The 27664-nt window shown below is 37.7% G+C and overlaps 1 protein-coding gene across 3 annotated transcripts in view; it reads right to left on the bottom strand.

Annotated features, from left to right (window-relative positions):
* Positions 1-3669: 3669 nt before the first annotated feature.
* Positions 3670-27664, bottom strand: part of LOC125232842 (putative transmembrane protein INAFM2) — a 39311-nt gene continuing 15316 nt past the window's right edge. Inside the window, exons 1-2 of one of the 3 annotated variants that reach the window (XM_048138632.1) lie at positions 15895-16928; positions 3670-6034 (exon numbers count right to left, since the gene is read on the bottom strand). In XM_048138632.1, the coding sequence (XP_047994589.1) occupies positions 5838-6034; positions 15895-16213 (516 nt within the window). In that variant the 5' untranslated portion in view covers positions 16214-16928 and the 3' untranslated portion in view covers positions 3670-5837. Of the gene's footprint in view, positions 6035-15894; positions 16946-27664 lie in introns of those variants that run through there. The other 2 variants (XM_048138634.1, XM_048138633.1) reach the window with 2 other exon arrangements.

Raw genomic sequence — 27664 nt, 5'->3', positions numbered from 1 at the left:
CTGTAATGGTTTTTATTCAAAACTAACCCCGGATGCACTGCGATACTTAACTATGTGCGGTCACAGACTTTAATTGTTTATCCATTTGTCGCGCCGAGCGCGATGTAAATTGGTAAGTGGTATTGAATAGGTTACTACTTTGTCATGTGGCAACATTTGTAACTAAACCTCCGCTCACCTTACTTATTTACTTACTTACTTGACTAACCAACAGTATGGTTAACCTCCCTTTAAATATACCCCGTAAATTTGGCCTCGTGTCGTCTAGCGTGAATAAGTAGAACCCTTCGATGTGAACCGCGATAACCTAGATCCTTTAATGAGTATCAGCTGTATTTTAGACTTATATTTAAATTTTTATTTATTTATATTTTAAAGAAGGATAAAAGTTATTGTAGCATAATAATATAGTGTTATAGAAGAGCATTTTATCAGATTTAGGCCTAGAAAGTTATGAGTGAAAAAATTAATGACGTAATGCAGAAATTTTTAGTATAGAAGTTAGTGAGTGAAACATACATGAAATAAATATTTAAAAATATTTTGGTAATCATCGGCTACGACCTATTAATGGATTCGAGTTGCAGGACTGCCTTACGATGCCGTTTGAATCCCTTAACCTGATCAAACCACTTTATCAGGGTCCTAAGCAAGTAAGCCTGAAGGGCTATCTATCTATGAACTAACCCCTTTTTTATTTTGTTTCTTTTTCCCTAGCTAAACCCCCCTTTTTCCCAATACTGCTAATAGACCATAACTTCTCGATCTTTCTAATGTTTTATCGAAACACCGAGCAGTCGCTAACTTTTATGAGAACTAAGTAAGTCTACTAACTCATCTAAGCTTTTGACTTTCCATCAGTGGACGGCGCTCGCATGCCACTGGACCCTATAACAAACAAATCCTTTTATTCCAAAGACTGTTTGTTTCCCTAGCCAATTTGATAGAATTTACCTTGAAAAACTAGTTAGCAACACACAGCGTCCCGCCGCCACACCAAAAGATCAGAAATTGCTACCACAATTATTAATTTCACTCAGATAAATTAAGTAATAAGAGATTTTATAAATTAACAGTTTTACCACATAGTTTAAGATAGTAAACACCACATTTAAAGTCCATTTAATCCATAGAAATACACGCCTATTAATTATACTTCAAGACCAATCGTAAAACAACCCTAATTTCATAGAAATTGTGTATGACTCTACCCTACTCCTATCGTTTTCCCTACTCTAACATATCTGAAACACAGACCATCACTTACCATAGATCTAATGTTCAGAATATGCACTAGCGTATCCCTACTATAAGCTGTACAGTTCAGCCAGCGAAGCTGAGATAAGCAACCTATAGGCTTGTGTTCTGGTTCCCTCCTCTGCTTTTGCCCGCAGGCTAGGGTAGCAGAGAGTAGATCGCCCTATCCGTGTATATATCCAGTATTCTAGGACACACCAGTACCAGCCACATGGGAAACCCAGCTGCGATCAAACTTAGATATGGATCGATCACAACCGAAATCCCCAGCGACCCACACCAGCATGAACCAGAGCACCGAGTAAATAATTATATTTATATATAGGACCCCAGCCTCAAATACTGCCGACTTCAGTGAGCAAGGATTACTCCTAATGTCTTTCGTCAATCGTGAAAGTCCTCACTTCTATCTAACAGTTGGACTCTTTGAGACCGGTGAGAAAGTACGCTTTTGTAAATATAAAAAAGCGCCCAAGCCTCCACTTGGAACAAAAATACTCCTAAACGCCTTATGTTTAACACCGCAAGGTATAAAGCGCTTAACCGGACAACAGTCTGTCACAAACAATGATCTGGCTTATAACTCTCATAAAATAACCCCATAGAAAGTTACTAAGTTCAATTTTACTGACCAACTAAACAAACGAGTGAAGTTTCCTTTACGTGCTATTAAGCTTAGTTTTGCAAGAATTACTCCCTACAAAACCAAACACAGACTTATCTCCAAACACCAGCCATACATCGACCCAGTCTTTGTATTGCTTAACGGCACTCATGAAACAAAGCACAGAAAACTTCACTATACACTTTAATTGAAATGTAACACTACACAATAAATAGAACACTAAAATAAACCCCACAACTGACGGTAAAGCAATTCCACCACAGGTCTAAGTTCAACTGTACGACGATATTGTCCCCGCACAATCACACAGAGACACAATTTCAAAGTTTACAATCACTTAGAATAATTTCTAAGTAAAAACAAACAGAGAAACAATAGCAGAATAACTTCACTCACCAGTATAATACACGAAAGCCAGAGACACTGTTAGTCTTGTAGATATTTTAAGAATGACGCGCGTCGGCTCGCTCCGACCCTTTTATAGTATCTATTAGGGACATAACAGAGACTGGGGACATAATGGAGACTGGAGACATACTGGAGACTTAACAGAGACATAATGGAGACTGGAGACATAATGGAGACAAACCAGAGACATACTGGAGACTGGAGACATAACAGAGACATACTGGAGTCTGGAGACATAATGGAGACTCGAGACATACTGGAGACATAATGGAGACATAGTGGAGACATAATGGAGACATAATGGAGACTGGAGGCATACTGGAGACAGAATGGAGACATAACAGAGACATATTGGAGACTGGAGACATAATGGAGACATAACAGAGACATAATGGAGACTGGAGACATACTGGAGACTGGAGACTGCTTTGTTTACTAATCCGTACACCCAATACATTTAACGTCCATGTTCTCTCAGCAAATAATCGTTTACCTATCAGTAGTAACACCTGCATGATTGCACGTGTTTTAGAGAGAGACAGAGCTATTGATATTGATTCCTATCTGATCCAGTAGTGGAACATTCCGTAAATCGATAAATATTTTTACGTAAATATTATTTTGTGAAAGATTGTTTAAATCAATTTAGTAAGTAACTTCGCAATGAAAGATCACATTTGTTCCTAATTGTTACATTGAATGATATATTCAGAAAGTATAATAATCAATATTAGTAATTATTACCTCTCTGACTTGTAATTGGAACCAAGACGCAATATCGGAACGCCATTCGTTTGACAGATCAGATTGTTAGTGTCAACGATCCATCCATGTGAATATAGTTTGTAAATAAGTTTTTTTCCAATAAGTTGTGCATCGAATTATAGTGAATTCTATGAGTGATGACGCGACAAAACATGTGATTAACCATCACAGATATTATTTGTTAAAATATTCAATGAAATCCCGAAGGAAATATGCACCAAAAGGTTGGTCAAGGAAAAGTTGATTTGTCGTAAGTTTTATATGTAATAACGAGTCCATTTCCTCGTCATAGACGCTTGTTCTGTTACACACTGACAGCTCGAATGGCAGCTCCTATAACGCCATACTGCTTCCTTCCCGCCATTGGTGCTGTCATTCGAGCTGTCAGTGTTGCCACATGACAAAGTAGTAACCTATTCAATACCACTTACCAATTTACATCGCGCTCGGCGTGACACCATTTGTAGCTCATTTTATACTGGATACGTCATAGCTTAACTATGAATTAGCAAAATTATTGTGGCCTCTAAATGGCTCAACAATTAATATCCTTGAGTGTACTATAGGTGTAGGTCTCGTAGGTGGTTGGAGTTTGGAGTGAAATAAACAAATGATTTAATATTATTTAAAAATATATTACACAATGAGTTCTCTACTACAACACGACTTGTACAGGACTTGTGAATGAAATATGTGATTTAATTAACTAAAGTTGACGAACACTCAACATAAATAAAATTTTGTTTAAGGTGGTCAGAATGCAGTAAAAACTATTTTTTTTTCTATGGTTCAAGTGATACAACGAATATTTAGATAAAAGTTGATACTCATGTGATAAGTACAGTCAACCAATTGGAACCCTAGGCCACTCTACAACTATGTCAAAATGAGAATCAGTGAGAGATTTCTTACAATCTGATTTATAACGTCACTATGACATAGTTCTACAGTGGCCTAGGATTCCAATTGGTTGACTGTACCACTGAGTTTAAAACTTTCAAGTTTTCATAGGCTACAGTATCTGCTTACCACCACGAGGGAAATATCAAGAGTACCGCTATTCTTAAGGCATTCGATAATTTTATTGCTCTTGTTCGTTAATATTACAGAAGACTGATGGACGTATTGAATACATGGACACGTTTCGTGAACTTACCAACCATACTTATTTCTACAGGCACTACAGAGACTTGGAAATAGTAAGACGTGAACTTATTCTATACAAATAGTAGCCTTGCCACAATTTGACACTGACGTAAGAATTTAAGATCGTCTGCGTAACTTATCTTTCTATGGATTTCATTTCATTCTCGGGCATATTACAAATTACAATAGTACGAGCTATAGGTATTAAGGAAGTAAGTTACTCAAACTCAGTGTCAAACTCTTGGTAAGGCTAGGTATACACGTATACAGTAGCTACGGTGAGGATATGTCAGACGATACACGCAAAATAAATGAGATCAGCAACTTGGTCTAACACCGATAATGTAATGTGTATGAGTAAATAAATCTCTAAACATATTTGTTAACACTTAACACTAAGTATAAATTATTTTAGTAAATATCTGAAGAAATAACCTTCACCTTATGCTAATTAGGCAACTAGGAAATTATACATGAATATCACTAGTAATCTGTCGTTTAATATTGGTGTTAGTTCAGCCTTTGATGTGATTGGCGCCAGTGACTAGAAATCGCCGATACTTTGACGAGTGCCGTAATTACAGTTCACCTAATGCGGCATTCACATGCAACGCTAAGGGCGGTATCAGACTAGCGCCTTTTTCTTTACGGTCGTTGCGGCGTTACGTGCTTAGTGCTTATACGCGCGCAGCATTTAGTTTATACGCGTACCAGATGTAGTTTTAAGCGGGTAGAAAACCAACATTACTTTATACTTATATAAACAAAGGTTTTCAGGCACGATCAATTGAACTTGCCGCATACTCGGCATAAGTAATTCGTAATTAAAATGAGTTGAATTTGAGTTTGCTTATTCGACCAGTGTCGAATTTTTCTGATGAAATTAACTTCGTTACTTTTTAACTTGTTTATTCATGAGTTTGAAGCTCTGTTGTAAATAAAATATCATTGCACTAACCTGGGGTCAGATGTTTTTCAAAGTAACGGCGATCCATTAAATCAAGACTCTTTGCTTATAACTTTTAAATACTATACGTGTAACTACCCAATAAGGTTTAAGAACGGAATAGCGCAGGCGACAGGTATGAATTTTAAATGCTCGTTAACCCCTCGTATGCGGCCTGTCAATTTTGATCATTGAAATAGTGACCTTGACATTTAAAACAATAGATATTCCCACGCACGGATCCGTATCTAAGCATACGAGGGGTTAACCGTTGAAACGGCACGGCACTGGTTATATAGGTTCTACCTATACAATGAAGCACCGTTTAACGTCATGTGATGCTTTTATATTATAATATTTATACATTTTTTTTCATTTAATTATTGTTCAGAAAGTTTTTGATCCGTATTCTTTAGTGCCAGGTCTGCTTGTTCGGTATAAGCAGCTCATCACTGATTTATCCTCTTGAATAGGTAATAGCGTTTTTATAACAATCTACAACCTTTTCAGGCTCTGGAGCATAGCAAACTTGAATCGAAGATAAGATGGTGATTTAAAACATTGACCTGTTTTAGGCAAATAGTTCTCTTGTAGTTTTGAATAGCCTGTCGCCATGACTATACCGATTGGCGCTACGAATATTTGAGGGTATGGAACTACATTCGAATGTTATTATTCTAAATTCGTTTGTCATGTGACGCTAGAGTTGTCTGCTCGCTCGCCGCTCGTCTTGTTCCCCGGGAGGCTAAGACTAGAGGATTTAGTTGATAGGGGCGCCTCCGAGCTTGATACAGTTGATTCTGACGTACTAGAGTCTGATGTCTCAATCGTGATGCCAGATGAAGTTGTTGAGCTCAAAGAGTCGTTTACTGTGCTACCGCTTCCTCCTGTGAACAATGCTTTGCATTAGATAAAATCGTACTTGCTGAACATGTGGGGCAGGGGATCGTGGTTGTACTTTGTCAGCTACCCGCAAGCCTATGGGTTTAGTAATCAATATACCTACTTAAGTATCTAATACCCGCAAAAATCTATTTGTAAAAGTGTCTATCAGCATTTCGAAGTCTACCGGCAGTTCTAGTTTAAGAATCGCATGGGGCATCTGGCTCTTTATTGCAAACAAGGTTTCCTTTCATCGTTGTCCGATGGGACTGATGGTACCCATTTACTTAGTAAATCTATTAAGTAATAACAAAGCCTCCTTTATTTGTAAACGCTCCGTATCATTTATTAAATTTAATAATCGCATAAACAAACTGACCCGATTTTGTCTGATAAAGTTGCTGAAATTTTATGAACCCGAACCCTCTTTACATAATCCTGAAACAAGGCCGAACTATAAGCGTTAAACATCCGTATCATTATTAAATTTACTGTTTGCATAAAAAATAAAGTGACCCAGCTTTGTCTTAACTAATTCCTGAAATGTAATGAAGCCTTTTACATAATCCCGAAACGAGGCGGAACAACTCTGTGCGCAAACTTTGTTGAATTGTTTTCCTCGGGCTTAGTAATTTACGGAGAAATTAGTTTACGGAGATGAAGTGGTTACAGGGCGACCACAATTTGTAATGGTAATAAGTCATTTTGCTTAGCTATTGACGGGTTATACGATACGACGGCGAGAGGTTTTTAATTGAATAAGGATAATTTTGAAGAATAAATAGATTTTAAAGCGTAATTTTGAGATGACGAATGAATATTTGAATTTTTTCGCCTACTTAATCGACTGAATCATTTTTGCGAAGTTTGATAAATCCAATAAATAAGGTCCATATGGGTACGGGAGACTGCAGGATTTACAGCAAACAAAGTTACATTTCAATAACATTGCCTTGCATCCGCATTGGAACACGATCTACGTTCCATGCCTCGAGGCGACAATCAATCTGCACGAGAACTTAGTTCTTAGTTCAACAAGAGTAGTTATGTACTTAGTTCAACTCGCACATGTCATGTGTCTTCACTAATTGAATTGTAACCTATAATTTGGAACACTTGGAGTTCGCTTTTCCAGGTAAACTGGATTTATGTTTCCGAACAAATTGCCTATTCGATTTACAAATATTTCTTCTCGACTTTGGAAACGTTCTCCACTATAAGCTGAGCCCGATATTTGTATCGAGTAACACAGTAGGTGGCAGTAGTTTATTGGTGGTTGCGAGGTTTTAGTTATTTTAAACAGCGGAGTAGGTATTCGGTGGTGTTAACTGTCTCAGAGTTGGTTTTATGGCGCGGGAAATGTAGTGCAGATGCAGACGCAATTATTTACATATGTTCCAGTTCGGAATAAAATATACTTTTCTAAATATTTAAACACGACATAGGTTTGAATTCATAGATACCTACTGGTTTGTGTTAATCATTTAAATAAAATGGTTAAACAAGTTCTCTTTGTTAAAATTTATGTCTAAAAAACATACTTACATATAGTATTAGCATTTTTTCCGGTTCGTAGCGATAATCGCGAATAGAGTTCCCGCCTAGCGAGTGCCATATAGCCGACATTGCGTGAAGAAGAAATTTTAGAATAGGGTAAAGGGGCGATAGCGTGAATGTCACGGAAAATGACATTAATTGTATGGACTATGGACAAACAAACAGCGGGCTTTTTTCGAAAATCGTCTACCATGCCAGTCGCTGGCAGTGAATGTGTTGTTTCTAACAATGTCAGTCAACTTCACCGGATTTTCCCTGCCGGTGCCGACACAAGTCGCGTGAGGGTCGCAGAGGCTTGTTGACCGACTATGTATTATGTTATGCAACGACCATGCTTGACATCTTTACGGAAGGATTGTTTGCGGAAGATTTGTCGTCTAACACCTTTACTATTGGCTGCATAACTAACGAACAAACGTTTAAGGTAGCATTCGGATCCCAGCAGTCGCGACCCGGCAGCCGCTGCCCAGCAGCCGCGACCGGGTCGCGCCGCACCGCTTTGTATGGAATTATATGCGATAGTTTCCGACGCAAGCGACCGAGCAGCGCGGCCCGGCAGCGGGATCCGAATGCTACCTTTAAGTTTCGTAGCGAACGAAAAACTGTCACTGACTGCGGTACTAATAATGAAGAGTAGTCAGCGTTTCGTTATCGAAGCGCCGATAATGTGGTTTTTCAGGCAGGCAAACATGGTCGCGCAATAATAGTTATTTGTTATACAAGGGGGCAAAATTGTTTTTTAACACACGAGAAGTAAAATACATTTGCACCCGAGTGTAACACAAAACTTTTCCCCTCACTGTAGCGAGGAAACTACAACGCAAAAAAATGCATTTATCACTGCTTCCAGTAGTTCCACAGGTGGTAAATCATGTTTATTACTAGATTCACCTACTTTTATCAATTTCAAAGCAGTTATTTTGACTTTATTCAAGGCCAAATTACTTTACCCACTAGTGGATAAAATGCGTTTTACCCGCTGGTATTAAACGACAAAACACGTGTTTCCGAGCTAGTGAGGGGAAAATGATAAAACATCATGCCGTCCCTATCGCACTATTTGTAAGTGCAATAGGGACGGCTAGATGTTTTATAATTTATCGCGCGACCACACTTGCCTGCCAGGTTTGTAAAGAAAATGTTTCGTAGAGACAAAACGACTATGTGCCGTGATTAGCGCTGATCAACTGCTCTTTCATTGAGCGAAGTCGCTACGATTACTACGGCGTAGCTCGTTATTAGTAATAGTTTATTACCAAGTATATTTCTTTTTTTTTTTTTAGAGAAGCCTGACGATAACTTAAAATATTTATGTAGTATTCCGTTTCTACACAATTACCGAGGATATTTATATACCTAATGTTGACAGCTTAGAAAAGCCATTAACCCAGTAATAAAATAAATGCGCTCTCGCTCTGCGCTGTGTCTGTGAGGTTATACGTTATACATAAGGCTTGGTTTTCCCGTTTTTCCAAGAGCTTTGACTCGTATATAGTTACAATAGCTACACACTAGAAGTACCTTAGCTATTAACGCGAACACGTGAATCAATAGTTATTTAATTGTTATACAAGGGGGCAAAGTTGTATTTTAACGCCGAGTGTGTAATTGAAAAACGAGCAAGTGAAAGGATTCTATAGTTGAACCACGAGCGAAGCGAGTGGTTCGAGAATAGAATCCTGAACTTGCGAGTTTTTTAACACACGAGAAGTAAAATACATTTGCACCCGAGTGTAACACAAAACTTTTCCCCTCACTATAGCGAGGAAACTACAACGCAAAAAATGCGTTTATCACTGTTTCCAGTAGTTCCACAGGTGGTCATCTTTATTACTAGATTCACCTACTTTTATCAATTTTAAAGCAGTTAAGCAGCACTAGTGGATAAAATGCGTTTTTACCCGCTGGTATTAAAGGACAAAACACGTGTTTCCGAGCTAGTGAGGGGAAAATAACATTATCTACTTCAAATAACGCCCGGAGCCCACCTACTGTGAACCTTTCTGTGAACTATGTATGTTTTCTAAGCTTTCAAATTTACATGAACTCTGATACTGCTGGTGTTGGTTCGTGAGTACGTCATAGTATGCAATCAATCATCAGGGTCGCTATACACATTGCTTGCCGACGTGTGTTACTGCCAGCCAGAAGCCAGACACATATGTGCCTGATTCTTACAAGTCTTTATTGCTACATGTTGGTTAGTCTTAGAGTTAAATACATAAATTCAATAGGAATAGAATAGAAGCAAGCTTAGGGGCGCGCACTATTAACACCATTTTGGTTGAAGTCGTTAAGTTATACTCAAAGTAATTTGAAGGGTGGAAGCTTGATGGTATATGAGGGTGATTTGTAATCCGACTTATTGTTTGAAAAGGTTATTGGGCTATTAGTAATCTGCAATGATTTACCCAAGCAACGTCAGATGTATAAATCAACTGTGTTAGGTTAGGGTTCAGTAGCTAAATGGAACCCCCAGCGATGCGATATTGAACACAATGATACTCTTTCTACATTGGAATTGGAATGACATCAATGTGTGAAGTGCGTTATTTTACTGATCCGTTGGTGCTGACGTAAAGTTCAATAGAGAGCATATAGAGATATGAGATACTCATACTACTTCCTCAAAGTTGAAACGCACTAAGTAGCTCTGAATGCCACACATAACTACGCCATTTTCATTCATTCTTCTGATAGATAAGATTGCAAGTTGTTTTGCAAAGTAGTAACGATATTTCTTACATTTTAATATGGACGAAGTCTGATTACGACTAGATTCTTTCTCTACTTCTTGTAGGTAGTTTTTCTAAGTTGGTTATTTAAATATGAGAGCATTGTTCTGTGCTTTGTTGCATAAATGTGAACATTTAAGAGACAACTTTTTATTTGACGTTAGTGAACTATAAAATAACTATTAGGTAATGTGGTCTACACATACATAGTCACCCCTATAGCCAATTTTACGAGTGTAAAATAATTCTATGCCGATGCCGTAACAACAGCGCTTTTCCCTATTCTCGGTAAATCGGCCGGATTCGTTGGTGATTTATGTGTTATAAACATAATCGGCAGTAAATAGCCGAATTCTCAATCCTGCTTATTGTACCGAATGCTATATTTAAACTTTAAACCGCACGGCCAATTGAACACAACAAAGTTGGACAACTTTAAATTCAGATTTCAAGAGTTTTTCCTCACGAATGTGTTGAAAATCATCACACACAACTTTGTCTCGATCGAAATAGTACCTACTAATTGATACTTTCAATCGCGGTGCACCATAGTTATTAGCTTAGCTTATCACTGTGGTCGGCTGTGGTCTGCAGAGTTAGATTAATTTATGTAAGATTTTAATAAAGTAAATGTAATCATTTTTACTGGTTTTCATATCGCCACAGGTGTACTTAAATGACCAACATGGCACGATCATAATGTACAAATTGTACAATGTCTAAAAATCACTCACAAACAAATAATCTATTTAAAGAATGAATGAATCATTGTTTCGAATATCGGGCATAACCCAGTTATCTGGGTATCATCGAAACTTTTACAAAAAGGAGGGGAACGCCAGTTGTGCAACGTGTCTAACACACCTCTATAAGTTTCGTACGCGTGCTACGTAATTTTGTTTCAGCTGATAAACTTTTCTATTATTGTTAGTTATTAGGATTCGAGCTTTTCGGGTCCTTTAAGACTCCATTCACAATTTTTTCGGTTATTATAATTATGTATTATGGAAATTTTACCCTTACCAATACATCTCGGATACGCATGAAAAATTTTTTTCCTAAGTAATTGAAAGACTTTTTTTCATTATATAATTTAAACATTTTGCAGTTGACCGGTACCTACTTGCTTTTTAGGTGGCTTAAATTTGAGAGAGAGCTTCGTTTACTCCAATCACATCTTGGTTTCATCCCGGTACGTGTCTGTTAAGTGTCTTCATTATGCATTCCGCCCGGGCGTGCCCGTAATGTAAGAAAACGAAGGAATAAGCGCTGGCATCTTACGTAATTCAGCCCAGCGGGCGGCGTGATGAGGGTTGTTGGGCCGGAAGGTACAACTTCACGGATGGACACGCAGCATTATTATCGTTCAGATTTTACAGATCATGTCATGTAGTAACTATTTGTTTGATAATGATTATACACATACTGCTTTTATAAACTACTGTATGAATATCATCAAGTCAAATTCAATGTACATTTTTACTTTCAAACCCTGATGTTATTTATTATTATTACTTAGTAGATTTTTATATTAAAACTTTTATTTCAGCATACGTAGGTAAAATATTTAGAAGAGTGTTCATGAATGTAGAATTAATTCCCAAATATGATAGAATGTGTAAATAGTTATTTGTTATAAACATAGCTGGGCACCGTTAATCAAATAGTTAACTTCGATAATCGTTAATCCGTTACTTAAAAAGTTAACTTCGTTAATCGTTAAAGCGATACATTTCGGTAGATTTAACGGAAGTTAAAGTTAATCGATAATCCGTTAACACGTCATAAAAATAGGACTTCACTGTAGGTATTATGTATTTGTATTTACTAAGTATCCACCAAAAACCATTAAAACCTGTGACGCCAATTGGTAAAAAACCGAAATGTAATAATTACGGTCTCTTCGGGCTTTTACCGCCGTTGGTTGGCTAAATCCTAGGTTTTACTTCGGATTGGTAATTACATATTGGGTCATTCATGCGGTCGCACGCAATCGTGGTGCGTCGGTTCTTCAGATTGAGATTTGCGACGACAACTCGATGGTGTGGGCCACGATAACTTGGTAGAGTAATCTAAGGCCCGCCGGACTCTAACTCGATGCGTCGGTTGTGCGATTTTTCTGTCATGCCTGATGATTGCACTCTATTCCCAGGTTAGTGATCGATCTAGCACGCCTAATAAGATTTAGAAGATCTCGAATAAGTGATCCAAAGTCGCCAAATTGGTCGTTAGACTATTTATAACCGACGGATCTGCTTCCTATCCTAGGTTCCTAGGTTTTCCCGTACTACGGGCTTTTACAGTAGCAGTCAGAACGTGGTTTTCGCGGCGCAGCGAGCCGCTTGGGGCGCTGGATTAACGATTAACGGACTCGATGAAATTTAACGGAAGTTACCGAATCCGTTAACAATTTTTAAAGTTAACTTAAAAGTTAATCCGTTAATCGAAATGTTAACTTCGTTAATTAACGATTAACGGATTAACGAGTTAATGCCCAGCTATGGTTATAAAGGGGGGTAAAGTTGTATTTTAACGCCGAGTGTGGAATTGAAAAACGAGCAAGTGAAAGGATTCTATAGTTGAACCACGAGGGAAGCGAGTGATTCGAGAATAGAATCCTGAACTTGCGAGTTTTTTAACACACGAGAAGTAAAATACATTTGCATCCGAGTGTAACACAAAACTTTTCCCCTCACTATAGCGAGGAAACTACAACGCAAAAAAATGCGTTTATCACTGCTTCCAGTAGTTCCACATGTGGTAAATCATCTTTATTACTAGATTCACCTACTTTTATCAATTTTAAGGCAGTTGATTTGACTTTATTCAAGGTCAAATTACTTTAGGTACCCACTAGTGGATAAAATGCGTTTTTACCCGCTGGTGACAAAACACGTGTTTCCGAGCTAGTGAGGGGAAAAAGATGTTTTGACTATCACTGTCGGTTTGTTGTAGGTAAAGGTTGAACACGCCAAAAATGGGGCACACTTAAATTTTTATTGTAAAAAAAATATAATAAATAAATAAAAGATGGTTGATTTAAATATGAGCAAATTTAATGTATTTTAAATGCAAACCATAATTAGTCAAGGTTTCTCGACGAATAAGCCCTCGATCGTACTTTTCTTCGAACACGACTCATAAGAGTTTGCACCATCACGTCAGGATACCTCTTTGTCGCCAGGTCCACAGTTTTCGCCGCTCCTCCGCGGAATTAACCTCCCCGCCTCTCTTTTTAAGAAACCCTTTCATTACACTCCAATATTCCTCGATAGGCCGGAGTTCTAGGCAATTTAGTGGATAGCTATATTTCGGTACCACGGCTACACCATTTGCTTTGTACCACTCCATGACAGGTTTCGCGTAGTAACACCTGGCAAGGTCTGGCCAAAATAAAGGCCAGGAGTGGTGTTTCTTAATAAATGGAAGTAATCGCTTTTGTAAGCACTCTTTTTGATAGATGCTGCCCTTTATTTTTCCGGTAGTGACAAAAGAGCTGCTTCTTTTCCCGCAACTGCTAATTGCCTGCCAAAGTAGGTATTTTTTTTGGAAACTTAGATCTTTTTTTATTTGACAGTCTTTGGGAGCCTCTGTGCTACTTTTGCTAGTATAAAACTCTTGGCCAGGGATTTCTTAGAAATCGGATTTTATGTAAGTTTCACCATCCATCAGAACGCAGTCAAATTTTGTTAATAAATTTTCGTATAGTTTCTCAATCGAGTTTCTGCTGCTGATTTCTGTCTTATATTCCGATCTGGTGCCGTTTTGTGCTTTAAAACTTCTTAGCCCTGCTCTACGTTTCACCTTTTGAACATACAATTTTGGGACATCTTTACTTTTTAGCCACGTCACGAGGTAACATCATACAATTTGAAGCAAATATCCTTAAGATGCGTTCCTTCTTTTTTTTATAATTTATACACTGCAACCCACTAATTCCTGGCTTTCGTTTTAAAGTTAGGCGTTCCCGAAACCTTTTCAATACGCAACAAACAGTGGATTGTGGAAATTTTAATCTTTTACCCACATCCCTGTAGCTGAGTTTTGGATTTTTTGTGTTTTCGTGCAAAATAAGTTCACGTTGTTTCAGTTGCTTATTCGATATCGCTACATATATAAATCTTTCAATAAAGTAACTGATATATTTAAAAACTATACTTTTTTACGATTTATTTGGCATCAAAAAAATTTCTATACCTTTAATTATAACGAAGCAGCAAATGAATTTATATGCCTCAGTTTTGGCGTGTTCAACCTTTACCTCATAAGTACTAACATTATGCGCCCTACCCGGGGCCCGGGTGTCATGTACTGACTACTTCAATCTAACACCTTCTGTAATGCACATGACTTTAATGTTAAATAAATGAAATGAAAATAAATATGAAAAAAAAAACAAACAAAAAAAAACAGTTTATGTCGCTATTTGAAGACATTTTACTGGGCAGTTTACCTATGCCGCCTATGAATGTTTTCATTGTTTAGGGCCGGTTGCACCAAACGGTCTGGCACCGTTAAAGCGTTCGTTAAATTTTATTGTATGAGAAGTTCCATTGAAGTCTGCTGAGTGACGATGATGTGTCTGTCAAATGTGGTTGATGCAACTGGCCCTTAGACGTTTATAAGTTATATTTGTTTTAAAGAACGGGTCGTTAAACGTTAAAGAATATTTTATGCGTCCGTGTCCGTAGCACTGTTTCACGAATGTCTCGTAAATTTTACGCGTTCATCGTTAAAATAGTGTTTGATAGATCCGCACTTACTCGCGCCTATAAAATTCCGATACCCATAAAGTTATCGGCCACAAAAATTACACTTAATTTTTCTGACGTTTCTGTTAGCTTGCAGAAGTAGCCCAACGGGGGCAGCGGGGAGGGGGTGGGGGCAATAGAGAAGAATAGTGAGCTCACCCGCCCCCCTACTATTATACACAAGTATAGACGTCTCATCTCAGAATTGTGAAATGAATTCATTTAACCTTTCGAGCCAGCGAAGCATCTGGAAAGGCGGAACAGTGCCTAAAGATAGCTGGCCCGTCCGCCTAAAGTGGAAGTGCTTATATGGCTGAAGGTATTAACCCGGAAACGAAAATATATTTTGATGGATGTTTGATAACAGGTTCCTGTTCAATATGTTAATGGAACTTTAACGAATACAAATTTCATTTGTTATAAATTGCAAAAGTATAACTTTCAGTCTTAACTACTTGAATCTAACTTGTTATATTCATATATTATATACTTAAGTACCTAGTAAATTACACAAACATGCGGTTTAGTAATAAATGGCTCACATTTGGTGCAATTGTAGTGTATTGTGTGTGCCACAAAGCGCAATTAACACGTTGTTCTACTGTGGTACAGATAGTTTAGCAGTGTTTGCCCTTGTCAAAGTAATTATGTTTAGTAGTCCTCTAGGAATATCTAGTCAAGGTACGTACTACGGTAATTAGGTAAGTGGTTCTAGTTCAGGTAGGTATAGATTTTTTAGGGATAGAATTCGGCTGTAAAGTCGTAATTACAGTTGTTAAGAGGAAAAAGTGGTAAAGGAAGCGTTTCGGAAGTGTGACCTACCGGTGTGGGGCATTAAGCATGTGGGCATTGGTGTAGTGCTGGTCTGGTCTACAGTGTGAGACACCTTGCGCTGCGCGTACTGCGCGTCCTTGGGCTCCCAGAAGAAGACGTAGTAGAGCGAGAGCATGATGGCGGCGAGCGAGACGCAGAAGACGTAGATGATGACGGTGAGCACGCGCACGCTCTTCTTGTCGCGCTTGCGCTCGTAGAGCGCGTCCAGCACCAGCTCGTGGCCGGCGCCCGCGCCCGCGCCCGCGCCCAGCCGCACCGACCCGCCCGCCGACCGCATGCTGCCCGCGCCGAACGACTTGCTCGACATGGTGGACGCCCGCCCAGCACCGATGCACCGCCGCACTGCTGGCCGCCCGCGCTCAATCCAGGTAAATGGGGCACGCTTATCGAATGGCCCAGTTGGCCCGCTGCGCGGCCGAGTCGCGTCGCGCGGGTCACGCTCGTGTCTGCTGCTTGACACCTCCTGAGGCGGACTGCTTCATTATTCCCGCCGCTCCGGACTTCATTTGTTTATCCTTTAATTTCACGCACGGTACATGCGAATCTATTCCAGTTGAGCTGACGTAGTCGCACGATCGTGATTCGTCTGTCATGAAGCCGCCTCTGAGTTTACATTGTTTCGGGTTAATGAGCTATTATGTTTTTATTCAGCGCTTTTAAATTTTTGAATAATTCCGGAAACGGTATAAGTCCAGTGTAAGTATCACAGTGAGTAAATATATGCACGATAACACAGTTCAGAACAGTTATTGTGTGGTTTGAAGGAGGTCGGCGCGGCAGGTGTTATTTGTGTCGAGAGCGGGTCGGGCCATAACAATACGCTAACGAAGTTAATTCAGAAGAGGTCGTTCGTTGTTATGACAGCGAGTGTCGGCGGCACAGCGGTGACAGGAGCGCCGCGTCGCCGGGAGCGCTAGTCGTGTGTTCCTGTTTCCTACCGAGCATTAGGCGATCATTCGGCACGCTTGACCAGTATTACCGCGTCCTTGATGCCGCTGAAATCTCTGCCTAGTCACAGGTCGTGTCTAATTGGTTGATGTTACGCAAGCACACGCCTGCGCCTGTAAGCCGATGGGAACGCAGGGCCGGCCGGGGGAGGCGCGCGCCGCCGCCTCGACGTCCGTTGTTCCTCGTCGGCGCCGTCACGCTGCCCGGATCAATAAACATTTCGCGAATAATTTGCACTTTGCAATCATTAATCTCATGCCCTCATTTTTTTCCTCAAGATTTAAGTTCTTGCGCAGTTTACGCTAAGTTACTAGCCCCGATGCAAAAGAGTTCGTCTAGTAATGTAATACAGAAATATTTTGTTGTACAATACTGCCATAAAAAATAAACTAAATCATTAAACATGAATGATTTTTAAACTAAGACATTATTTTTGTACAAACAGGAGAACCTAAAAAAATGGTCTGACTAGACGAAAACATAATTATGCATCGGGGCTAGTAAAAGTCACTCCCTCGGGTCTAGTTTATTCTTTTATGGGTTAATCTTATGCCATCTAGCAAATTAACAAGTACACGTATTAAAAGCGGCAAAACCATGAAATCCATACTTAATATTATAAATGGGAAAGTGTGTGTGTCTGTTTGTTTGTCCGTCTTTCACGGCAAAACGGAGCGCCAAATTGACGTGATATTTGAAGTAATGGAGAGTGACATAGGCTACTTTTGTCTCTTTCTAACGCGAGCGAAGACAAGAGCTAGTGTTATATAAGTATGTGTATGTGGATTTATGCAGAAAGTATGTTGTGATCAGAATATTGCATTTAATTAACAGTACCTGAGCGAGTTCTATTTTATTATATCACGTCTTTAGATTTAAAAAAAACTCTTATAAATACAAAAAAATACTTGATTTCTGGCCGAAATTCGAAGCCTTGACACCTGTGATGTGCCTGCGAATATTAGACCGACCCTCTTACGACTGAGCTACTCGTACGTGCCGTCGATGAGCGGACGACGAAATTAGCGACCATACTATAGAACTCGCTGCTCGTTTACTAACGCGAAAGAAAAACGCATGAAAACTCAAAAATTCGCGTTTTCCGGGACCTAAGGCTAAGCTAGATCGATGTTTCACCTCCGAAAACCCCCACATAACAAATTTCAGCGAAATCGTTAAAGCGGTTATTTCCGAGATCGTCGTTATTATAATGTATATAAATAAATATACAAGAAGTGCTCGTTTAAAGTTATAAGATTTGAAAGTTAATAAACAATAAATTGGTTAACTTATACCTACATAAGCAGGCATTCGCATAACTAACGTATAACTTTTTGTTAAATATATAGGAACGGTGACCGTTCGCTACCAATCACAAATAAGCAATAAAAAAAAAGAAAATGTCGAATAATATTCTGGAATGACAATCGTTGACGATTCGTTGCGATCGAAACGCAGCTGGCCCTTTCGATCGTTTCACTACAGCGTGCGTAACGCTCGTAGATATAATATAATGGCATTTCAGCGACGCGAAACGCTACAGAAACGCCACAGAAAGACTTATATAGTCTGGGCTCTGTCGCGCCAATACGCAAGGGCGATAGAGATTAATAGCTACGAAAGAAATATATCGTGAGCGTTTGTGCATTCGCCTACGCACACTGAAGAGCGATAGGGACAGCTAGGCTACGATACGCCTACTATGCTTTTTAAGCGATTGTAACGTTGGCTAGGTACCAGCTGGTAGAGCTTATCTGGTTGCAAATACGTCCACGAGTGTTCAGCAAACACTGTCATTTATGGCTTTATGGCACAGGCAAATATTTATTCTACGAGTATCTCGAGCCGCGTCTCCATTTATTTCTGACCTAAGATATCAGCTGCAAGATATAACCTGTAAGATATTAGGCACTGGTCCCACCGCATGCTAGTAAGCTATGAGCTATCGGCTATAAAAACGAACAAAAGATAAGCACTTCCGTGTAAATAAAAGAGACACGGCGATGTTTGTATATAGTTACTCGCCCAGCGGTGAACTATCAATATCGCCGTGTCTGTTTTATTTGCACGGGAGTGCTTATCTTTTGTTCGTTTTTATAGCCGATAGCTCATAGCTTACTAGCTCGCGGTGGGATCAGTGCCTTAGATATAAGTATGGTACCTACTTTATGTGCCTATGCACGTCGAAACTTTAAAGGGCCATATGTATGTACTGAAAAAAAACGTAGAATACACGTGCGTAGAGGCCGTAGAGGAAATTCGTAACTTGTGTTGACACTAAATTTATCGTCACTCGTTTTTAACTGCCTCTTTTCCGCACTTGTATCGAAATGTACTAATAACACGTATGTATTCAGTAAGGTACCTCAGTACCTTAGTAAGGTATTTACTGTGTAGGTCTTTTAATGCGGTGTGAGGTGTGATGTATGTGTAACATGTGATATATGTAGTGTAAACATTATTAAGGAACTGAAAGACTCCTTAAATCGATTTAAACCCCTAATCCTTACTAAGTAGATAGTAAAGTAGCCAATAAAGCTACCTACTTACAATTAGGCCCGTATTACAAGGTTATATCGCAGCGACGTTTGATAAATATTTACCAGCGTCGATATTGGCTATTTCAAACGCGGATTACGATTGTTCTGTAAACGAGACGTCTCTCGGAAAGCTTAGTACTTCAGCAGTTAACTGACAGGTCAGAGACTTAATTTTCAACGCGGTAAGATCTACAAATGTTCAGCAAAGTTGGATGTTGGTACGGCTCCGACGGCGCCGCGAATTACGGCTAACGAGTTCAATTGATTTGATTTCAGAATTGTATTAGAGCACGTGTAACTTGTATCGATATTCACGGCATATAAATATAAACAGAGATATCTTAATTATGCCTTATTAGTCTTCCAACATTCTCAGGTATCTACCCTTTTCCAGGAAGACTATAGATAATTGAATTTTGTAATCATGATGAAGCATTATTTAAAAATAACATATTTTTGTCATTTCGATTGAAAACTTACATAATTATATGTACATACATCATGACTAGCCTAGGCCTAAGCAATACAAGTTAAAACAAAAGATTGTATTGTTTAGAGGTAATAGGTACTTCGAATTTCATTGTTATCTGAATGTTTTTTTTATTACTCACAATATTGTGCGAGGAAATACGAGTATCAACACCGAAGCAGTGAAAATTAATTACACACTTTATTTTCTTGTTTCCGTTCCCTGCGCTTATCATTCTGCGCTCACATTAAAAATTATTCAAAAGCGCATTATTATAAAAGCTTTGAAATACTAACTATATTATCTATTCACCAAACGTAATTGAAACTCTTATCTATTTATTTGAGATCGCTCCTGACGTACCTAGTTAGATAATAGTAATTTTAAGGTCATGTCAGGTCAGGTCAAGTTATGAAATGTCTAGTAGGTGTCATATATTAAAAAAAAAGAAAACAAAAAAAAAACTTACGCCCCACATTGCACAATCCTAAAAGTTGCCTACGAGTTAATTTGGTTTTAGTTACTTACTCCGACTTAGTGCGTTTTCACATTATCCGACCCGATATCCTGTACATTTAAGGCGCCATCTTTGATTTTTGCCTTTGAATTCCTTCCTACATCCGATATCGGATCGTATAATGTGAAACCGCACTTACGAGTCGTAACAGTCATAAAATGCACGGTCTATTTATACTGGTGTGTACATCGCATCGGTTCTTGTGCTTCGTGATTCTCTCGCCTAAAAGCTTCGGAAGACCCCATCGGAATCCTTCGTGTAATGCGTTCTACACACGCTCGTTTTATATTAATGAGTTTATACTTAGTGAGAGCGTCGAGGGATTTAACCCCTGCTATCTTAGTATGTTGAAAAATGGGGATCTATTGTTTGATCTATTTTTAATACAAATAATAGAGGTATAATGCCGTTTTCACATTATCCAATCCGATATCGGATGTAGGACCGACATCCTACACCCGATAAACGCTTCCGATAGTGTCGGATGTCGGTCCGATAAAACGCATTGTTCCAAATCAATGAAGTATGATTTTGTATCAAAAAATATTATAAGCACAATTAATAATTATAAGCACTATATTTCAAATATTTTATTGTAAAATTAAAATAACGAGCATAAAAATACTCAAGTGTGTGCATGTAAAATAAATAATTTTACATTTAACTATATCTACTAAAACATGAAAAAATTAGTATCCGCAATTCGGACCGATGAATTACAATTTTTTTCAACAATAGTCAGGGACCAAACGACCTCTTTTACAAAAATACATATAAGTCGTCGACATCTCTTAGTTGTTTTTTTTTTACTAAATACCTAAAACAGGTATGGATGTGTTCCTCGTTATCTCCAGATTACGAATTGACCTGTTTTAGTTTAAGGAGGGGGGGACGGGTTGAGAAAAAGGGGGGAGAAAGATGGCGGCCGACCATCATAGATATTTATTCACATCTCGACTCCTATGGCACCAATCGGTTCGTGCAAGGTGTCGTTTGAAAGCTTATTAAACCTACTTTAATTGTTTTCAAATAACTATACTCATAACAGTAACCGTTTACGAAATATTTGAAAATATGTGTTTTTTTATCGCGCATGAGTTGCACAAGTACTAGAAAAAATGCGTCTAACTCAATAAACAATAACTTTACCGCAATTGATGTTATTATAAAATTTTCGCGTCTATTCATGCTCTTTTTAAAAATATAAGTTTCATTGGTATATGATAATATATAACCATGTAATTACGAATTTGGTTTAGCAGGAGTCACTCTGCCCGGTCGCAGAAATGGGCGCTGACCGTAGTAAAGTATTCAATATTTTTGAGGTCCTATTTTACGGATCCATATGCGAGAGGTATCGTTTCAAAGCTAATTAAACCTACTATATTTTTTTATAAATAACTATAATCATGAAGGTAGCTGTTTAGAAAATATTTGAAAATATGTGTTTTATAGACCATGAGTCGCACAAGTACCTACTGGTAAAAAATGCTTCTTAATCAATAAACAACAACTTTTCCGGAATTGATGTTAGTATAAGATTTACGCGGAATTTCGTGCGCTTTCTAATAACATAAGTTTTATTGGTGTATGATATTATATAACCAAGTAATTACAAATATGGTTAAGTAGGGGCCACAGCGCCCGGCCACGTATGGATGCTGACCGTCGCCAAATTTTCTATATTTTTCAGATCCTATTTTATTTAACAGGAATCTTTTGAAAGCATATTATGCGTACTGTCATTAGTTCTCAATAATTTTAGTTGTAACTGTAGTAGCTAACAAAATATTTGAAAATATGCATTGGAACCGATGTGAGTAAAACATGCTTCTAGCTCAATGAATTATATTTTTTCCGCAATTGATATAATAACAAAATAAACGGCGAAATGTATGACCTTTTCAAATAATAAGTTTTGTCAGTATTGCATAAACAATTAATGTTAATTTATCCATCATACTCACTGCGCACCGTCATATACAATACACATGGATGACCATTTTCGTTGCCGTTTTCATAATTTTTAAGATTGTATCTTGGTGCATGACCAATAAACAATAACTTTACCGCAAATAATGTTATGATAAGATTTACAGGACATTTCATATGCTTTCTAAAAATATAAGTTTTATTGATGTATGATATTATACAACCAAGTAATTACGAATTTGGTTTAGCAGGTGTCACTGCACCCCCGTGACGTAAATAAGTTATATTTCTCAGATCCTATTTTAGCGATCAAATTGTGAGAGGTATCATTTGAAAGCATATTATGCGTACTATCGTTGCTTTTTAATAATTTTAGTCGTAATTGTAGAAGTTAACAAAATATTTGACAATATGTGTATTTTTACTGTATATGAATAGCTTTCGCACTGATACGAGTGAAACATGCTACTAGCTCAATAAATTATATTTTTCCGCAATTGATATAATAACGAAATGAACCGCAAAATGTATGGCCTTTACAAAAAATGAGTTTTGTTAGTTTTGCCTAAACAATTAATGTTAATTTGTCCACCATACCCACTGCGCACGGTCAATCGTCATATAAACGGATGTCCACCGCCGTTACCTTAATTTTTTCATCATTTTACAGATTTTGTTTTACTGATCAATTAAGTATATAAGTAAATTCGATACGTGATAGATTATATTTATTATGAATATACGATTAGTGAAATAAAATCTGAAAAAGGCAACGACGGTGGACATCCATTTATATGATGGTGCGCAGTAGGTGAGCTGAACAAATTCAAATTAATTGTTTATGCAATACAAACCAAACTTATTTTTTGTGTAAGTCATACATTTTCCGTTTATTTTGTTATTATTTCAATTGCGGAAAACTATAATTTATTGAGCTAGAAGCGTGTCTTATCAATGCCAATGCTATTCATGCACAGTAAAATACACATATTAGTAATCAAATATTTTGTAAACTTCTACAGTTTCGACTTGAAATATTAGAAATAAAGATAGTACGCATAATATGCTTTCAAATGATACCTCTCACAAATTTATCAGTAAAATAGGATCTGAGTAACGTAGAAAATTTGGCGACGGTCAGTCAGCACCCAATATCGTGACAGGGCGCAGTGACCCCTGCTAAGCCAAATTCGTAATTACTTGGTCATATATTATCATACACCAATAAAACTTATATTTTTACAAAGCGCATGAAATTTCGCGTAAATTTTATAATAACACTAATTGCGGTAAAGTTATGGTTTATTAAGTTAGAAGCATTTTTTATCTGTATATGTGCAACTCGTGCTCGAAAAAAAAACTCATGTTTTCAAATATTTTGTAAACAGCTACCTTTATAACTATAGTTATTAAAAAATAATTATAGCAGGTTTAATTTGCTTTCAAATGATACCTCTTACATATGGATCCGTAAAATAAGAACTTAAAAATATTGAATACTTTACTACGGTCAGCGCTCATTTTTATGCGACCGGCGGAGTGACCACTACGAAACAAAATTCGTAATTTAATGGTTATATTATCACTTACCAATAAAACTTATATTTTTAGAAAGCTCATGAATAGTGGCGTAAATTTTATAATTACATCAATTGCGGTAACGTTATTGTTTATTGACTTAGAAGCATTTTTTACCAGTACTTGTGCGATTCATGCTCGATAAAAAACACATATTTTCAAATATTATGTAAACAGCTACCTTTAATATTATAGTTATGTGTAAACAATTATAGTAGGTTTAATTATCTTTCAAACGATACCTCTCCTATATGGATCCGTAAAATAAGACCTCAAAAATATTGAATACTTTACTACGGTCAGCGCCCGTTTATGCGACCTGGAGGATAACCCCTGCCAAACAAAATTCTTAATTACATGGTTATATATTATCATAAACCAATGAAACTTATATTTTTAGAAAGAGCATGAATAGACGCAAAAATTTTATAATAACATCAATTGCGGTAAAGTTATTGTTTATTGAGTTAGACGCATTTTTTACTAGTACTTGTGCAATTCATGCGCGATAAAAAAACAAATATTTTCAAATATTTCCTAAACGGTTACTTTTATGAGCATAGTTATTTGAAAACAATTAAAGTAGGTTTAATAAGCTTTCAAATGACACCTCGCACGAACAGATTGGTGCCATAGGACTCGAGATGTGAATAAATATCTATGATGGTCGGTCGCCATCTTTCCCCCCCTTTTTCTCGACCCGTCCCCCCTCCTTAAACTAAAACAGGTCAATTCGTAATCTGGAGAGAACGAGGAACATATCCATACCTGTTTTAGGTATTTAGAAGAGATGTCGACGAAAATCGTGAAGGAGACGACTTGTGGCCAAATTGGCTCTAGACTATAGCGGCGGTGATCGCTTACCATCAGGCGACCTGTCTGCTCGTTTGCCTCCTATCCCATAAAAAAAAACCAACGGCCACCACTATCATTAACGTTTGTGTTGTATTTGTGACAATCACCACTCCACCACAGAATTATAATTAAACCAGAATGAGTTGTTAGGCCAAAAAGTGTGTCCACATGAGAGGTTAAAGTTGGGGCTGGTGTCCCTCTCGCACTTATTACCACTATCAAAATCATTTGAATGACGTCATCGCTGTCATCATTTGGGGATACCAGTCAATATTCAAAGTTACTACCAAATCTACTAATACTCAATTAAAGGTTTTTAATAATTGCGCAATTTTTTGGTTTTATGGCTTCATAATAATGACTTACCAATTCGTTACAAGGTATTAATACCCTTGCCTCGATATAATACGAAAATAATTTAAGAAGTTTATAAACTTAGTTATCATACAGGTAAAAATACTACTACTATAGTAATTTTTTAACACTGGTCACACGTGCGAGAGGGACACCAGCCCCGACTTTGACCCTCTCATGTGGACACACTTTTGCTAGTCAGTCAAGAACGCCTTTATGCGCAGGTGATAAGGTTCAATTTAGTATGGCAAAAAAAGCGTGAGCTCAGTCCCTATTGTAGGTCGATGCACTCCACGGACGTTGCCAATATATCCAATTGTGTATTTTTTGTTTTTGGGCATTTACGCAGTACAATCCAATATTTTTTTCTAAAATAGGTGCAATAAAAGCGTTCACAATTTATTTTTGTAATACGTTAAATACCACTTGGTATTACTTTCAAACAATTTTTACGGTGGTTACAAAATGGAGAATATAATATAATATAATCCATACTAATATTATAAATGGGAAAGTGTGTGTGTCTGTTTGTTTGTCCGTCTTTCACGGCAAAACGGAGCGACGAACTGTCGTGATTTTTTAAGTGGAGATAGTTGAAAGGATGGAGAGTGACATAGGCTACTTTTTGTCTCTTTCTAACGCGAGCAAAGCCGCGGGCAAAAGCTAGTCTAAGCCGATTATGGAGTGTGAAACGTTCGTCGCCGATGCCTCTGTATAATTTTATCGATTTCCCTGAGCTAATTTGCTTTTGCTAATTGATGACGTTAGTCAGCTCATGACAATACTAGGTTTTTATTAGGTTTCGTATTTAGTCAGAATTAACTTAGGGTTTAGTCTGAAGTTCGGATTAAAAGTATAATGAGGCCGATTCTCATTCAACAATGTGTTAAGATAGATGATGTTGATTTGATACGCCCTTGACTTGTTGGCTCACATTGATTGATGTGTACCAAAGAGGATCGATTATTATAGAGAGTTACTGTCAAAGTAAAATGTGTAACCACAGTGCATAGACCGCCATCTTTCAACTCAAGCTCAAAACTTTTGAACCTCAGTTTTGACAATTTGGCCCATATTGTTAGCTTGATATGTGTAAAAATGTCAAATATTAATATTAGCGCCATCTAGCCGAGCGTTCTCCAAAGGTGTAACGGCATCTAGGCCACCGTACCTCTTTCTCTAGGGCTTTGAGGTACGTTTTTTTCTTAGACTTTATCCGTCTATACGGAGTTACATAATAATATGTCTTTTCACCACACCAACTGGTAAAGGCTTACTTTGCTATTCGAAAACAGATAGCAAAATAGCATTTTATCCACAAGAGCGCAAAGTAATTTCATACAAACTTTAACTTGATGTCTTAAGCTGGCTGGTAGAATTGACCTATAAATTATGATTTTGAATCGTAAATGTTGAATAGATTGATGGATTTTAATTAAGTTTGATATTTTATAGTTAGTATTTTGTTCGTGTTGGTGTGGTGAAAAATTTTGTGCTTCACTCGCTGGCAAAGTTTGTTTAACCTTCGTGCCTTGAAACTCTCGCAACGCTCAAGATTCCACTTTTGAACCACTCGCTACGCTCGCGGTTCAATATTGGAATCTTTCGTTTGCTCGGGTATCAATATTGGCACGTGCGGTTAAAAAACAACTTTGCCCCCTTGTAAAACCAATCAATCAATCAATATCATTTATTGCAAACCATTACAAATAACTATTGATGTGTACGAAATGAAAATGGCGACACAATTGTGTGTGAATTGTACATTAATTCAGCAAGGTCTTATCAAAACAACATAAACATGCATTCATAACAAACTTTGAAACTACATAGAATTGGCTTAAGTGAGTGACTCTTGTTATACCTACTATGGCAGTGGGTTAATTATCACCTAGCACTGCGATCAAGACGGTATTATTAGATTAGCTTAGCGGTGCCCGACGTAGGACTTATCTTTCGTGTAATTACATGTTCACACTGATAATCCTAGGTTCGTTACGGTTGTTGTGCTGTTGGGCATCATTCAGGTCAAAATTACCTACACTAGGTAATACATATGTATAATTAGGACATCTGAAGGACTTGGATATGGTGCTGTTTGCTTGTGCTTGCCCGTAGCTGTATTGGCGCTGGCCAGAAACACGATGACTAAATGACATCTATCGGATATCGTCGGATGTTGTTTGAATTGGCCTTTGTAGTACCTAGTTGTGTTGTAGTCGTAGCAGAACCTCTACGTCGGATTTCGCTACAAACCGGTAAATTTCTACGCGCGAGCGTCACAGCTCCATGAGCGTGATAGTTGATAGGAACAATAAATCTTCACTATCTAAGCAAACAAGATTTTAAGAGGATACGGTAGCGAAAATGCTAAAATGGAAAGGAAAAAATCCCCTTTCAACTTGGGAATTTTAGTTAAATATACAAGTGTTATTAACTAGATTTATCGAAAAAAAATTGTCCATTAAGAACAACTCAGTCAAAATATATTTCAAAAAATCTTTAAAATCGAGGTTCCGCTCTCGACTCTTTCCTCCTTCAAAACTTAATCAATCGAAACGAAAT

Source organism: Leguminivora glycinivorella, chromosome 13 (genome assembly GCF_023078275.1).
Source record: "Leguminivora glycinivorella isolate SPB_JAAS2020 chromosome 13, LegGlyc_1.1, whole genome shotgun sequence".
Classification (NCBI taxonomy): domain Eukaryota; kingdom Metazoa; phylum Arthropoda; class Insecta; order Lepidoptera; family Tortricidae; genus Leguminivora; species Leguminivora glycinivorella.
This window is presented reverse-complemented; position numbering and strand designations above follow the sequence as displayed.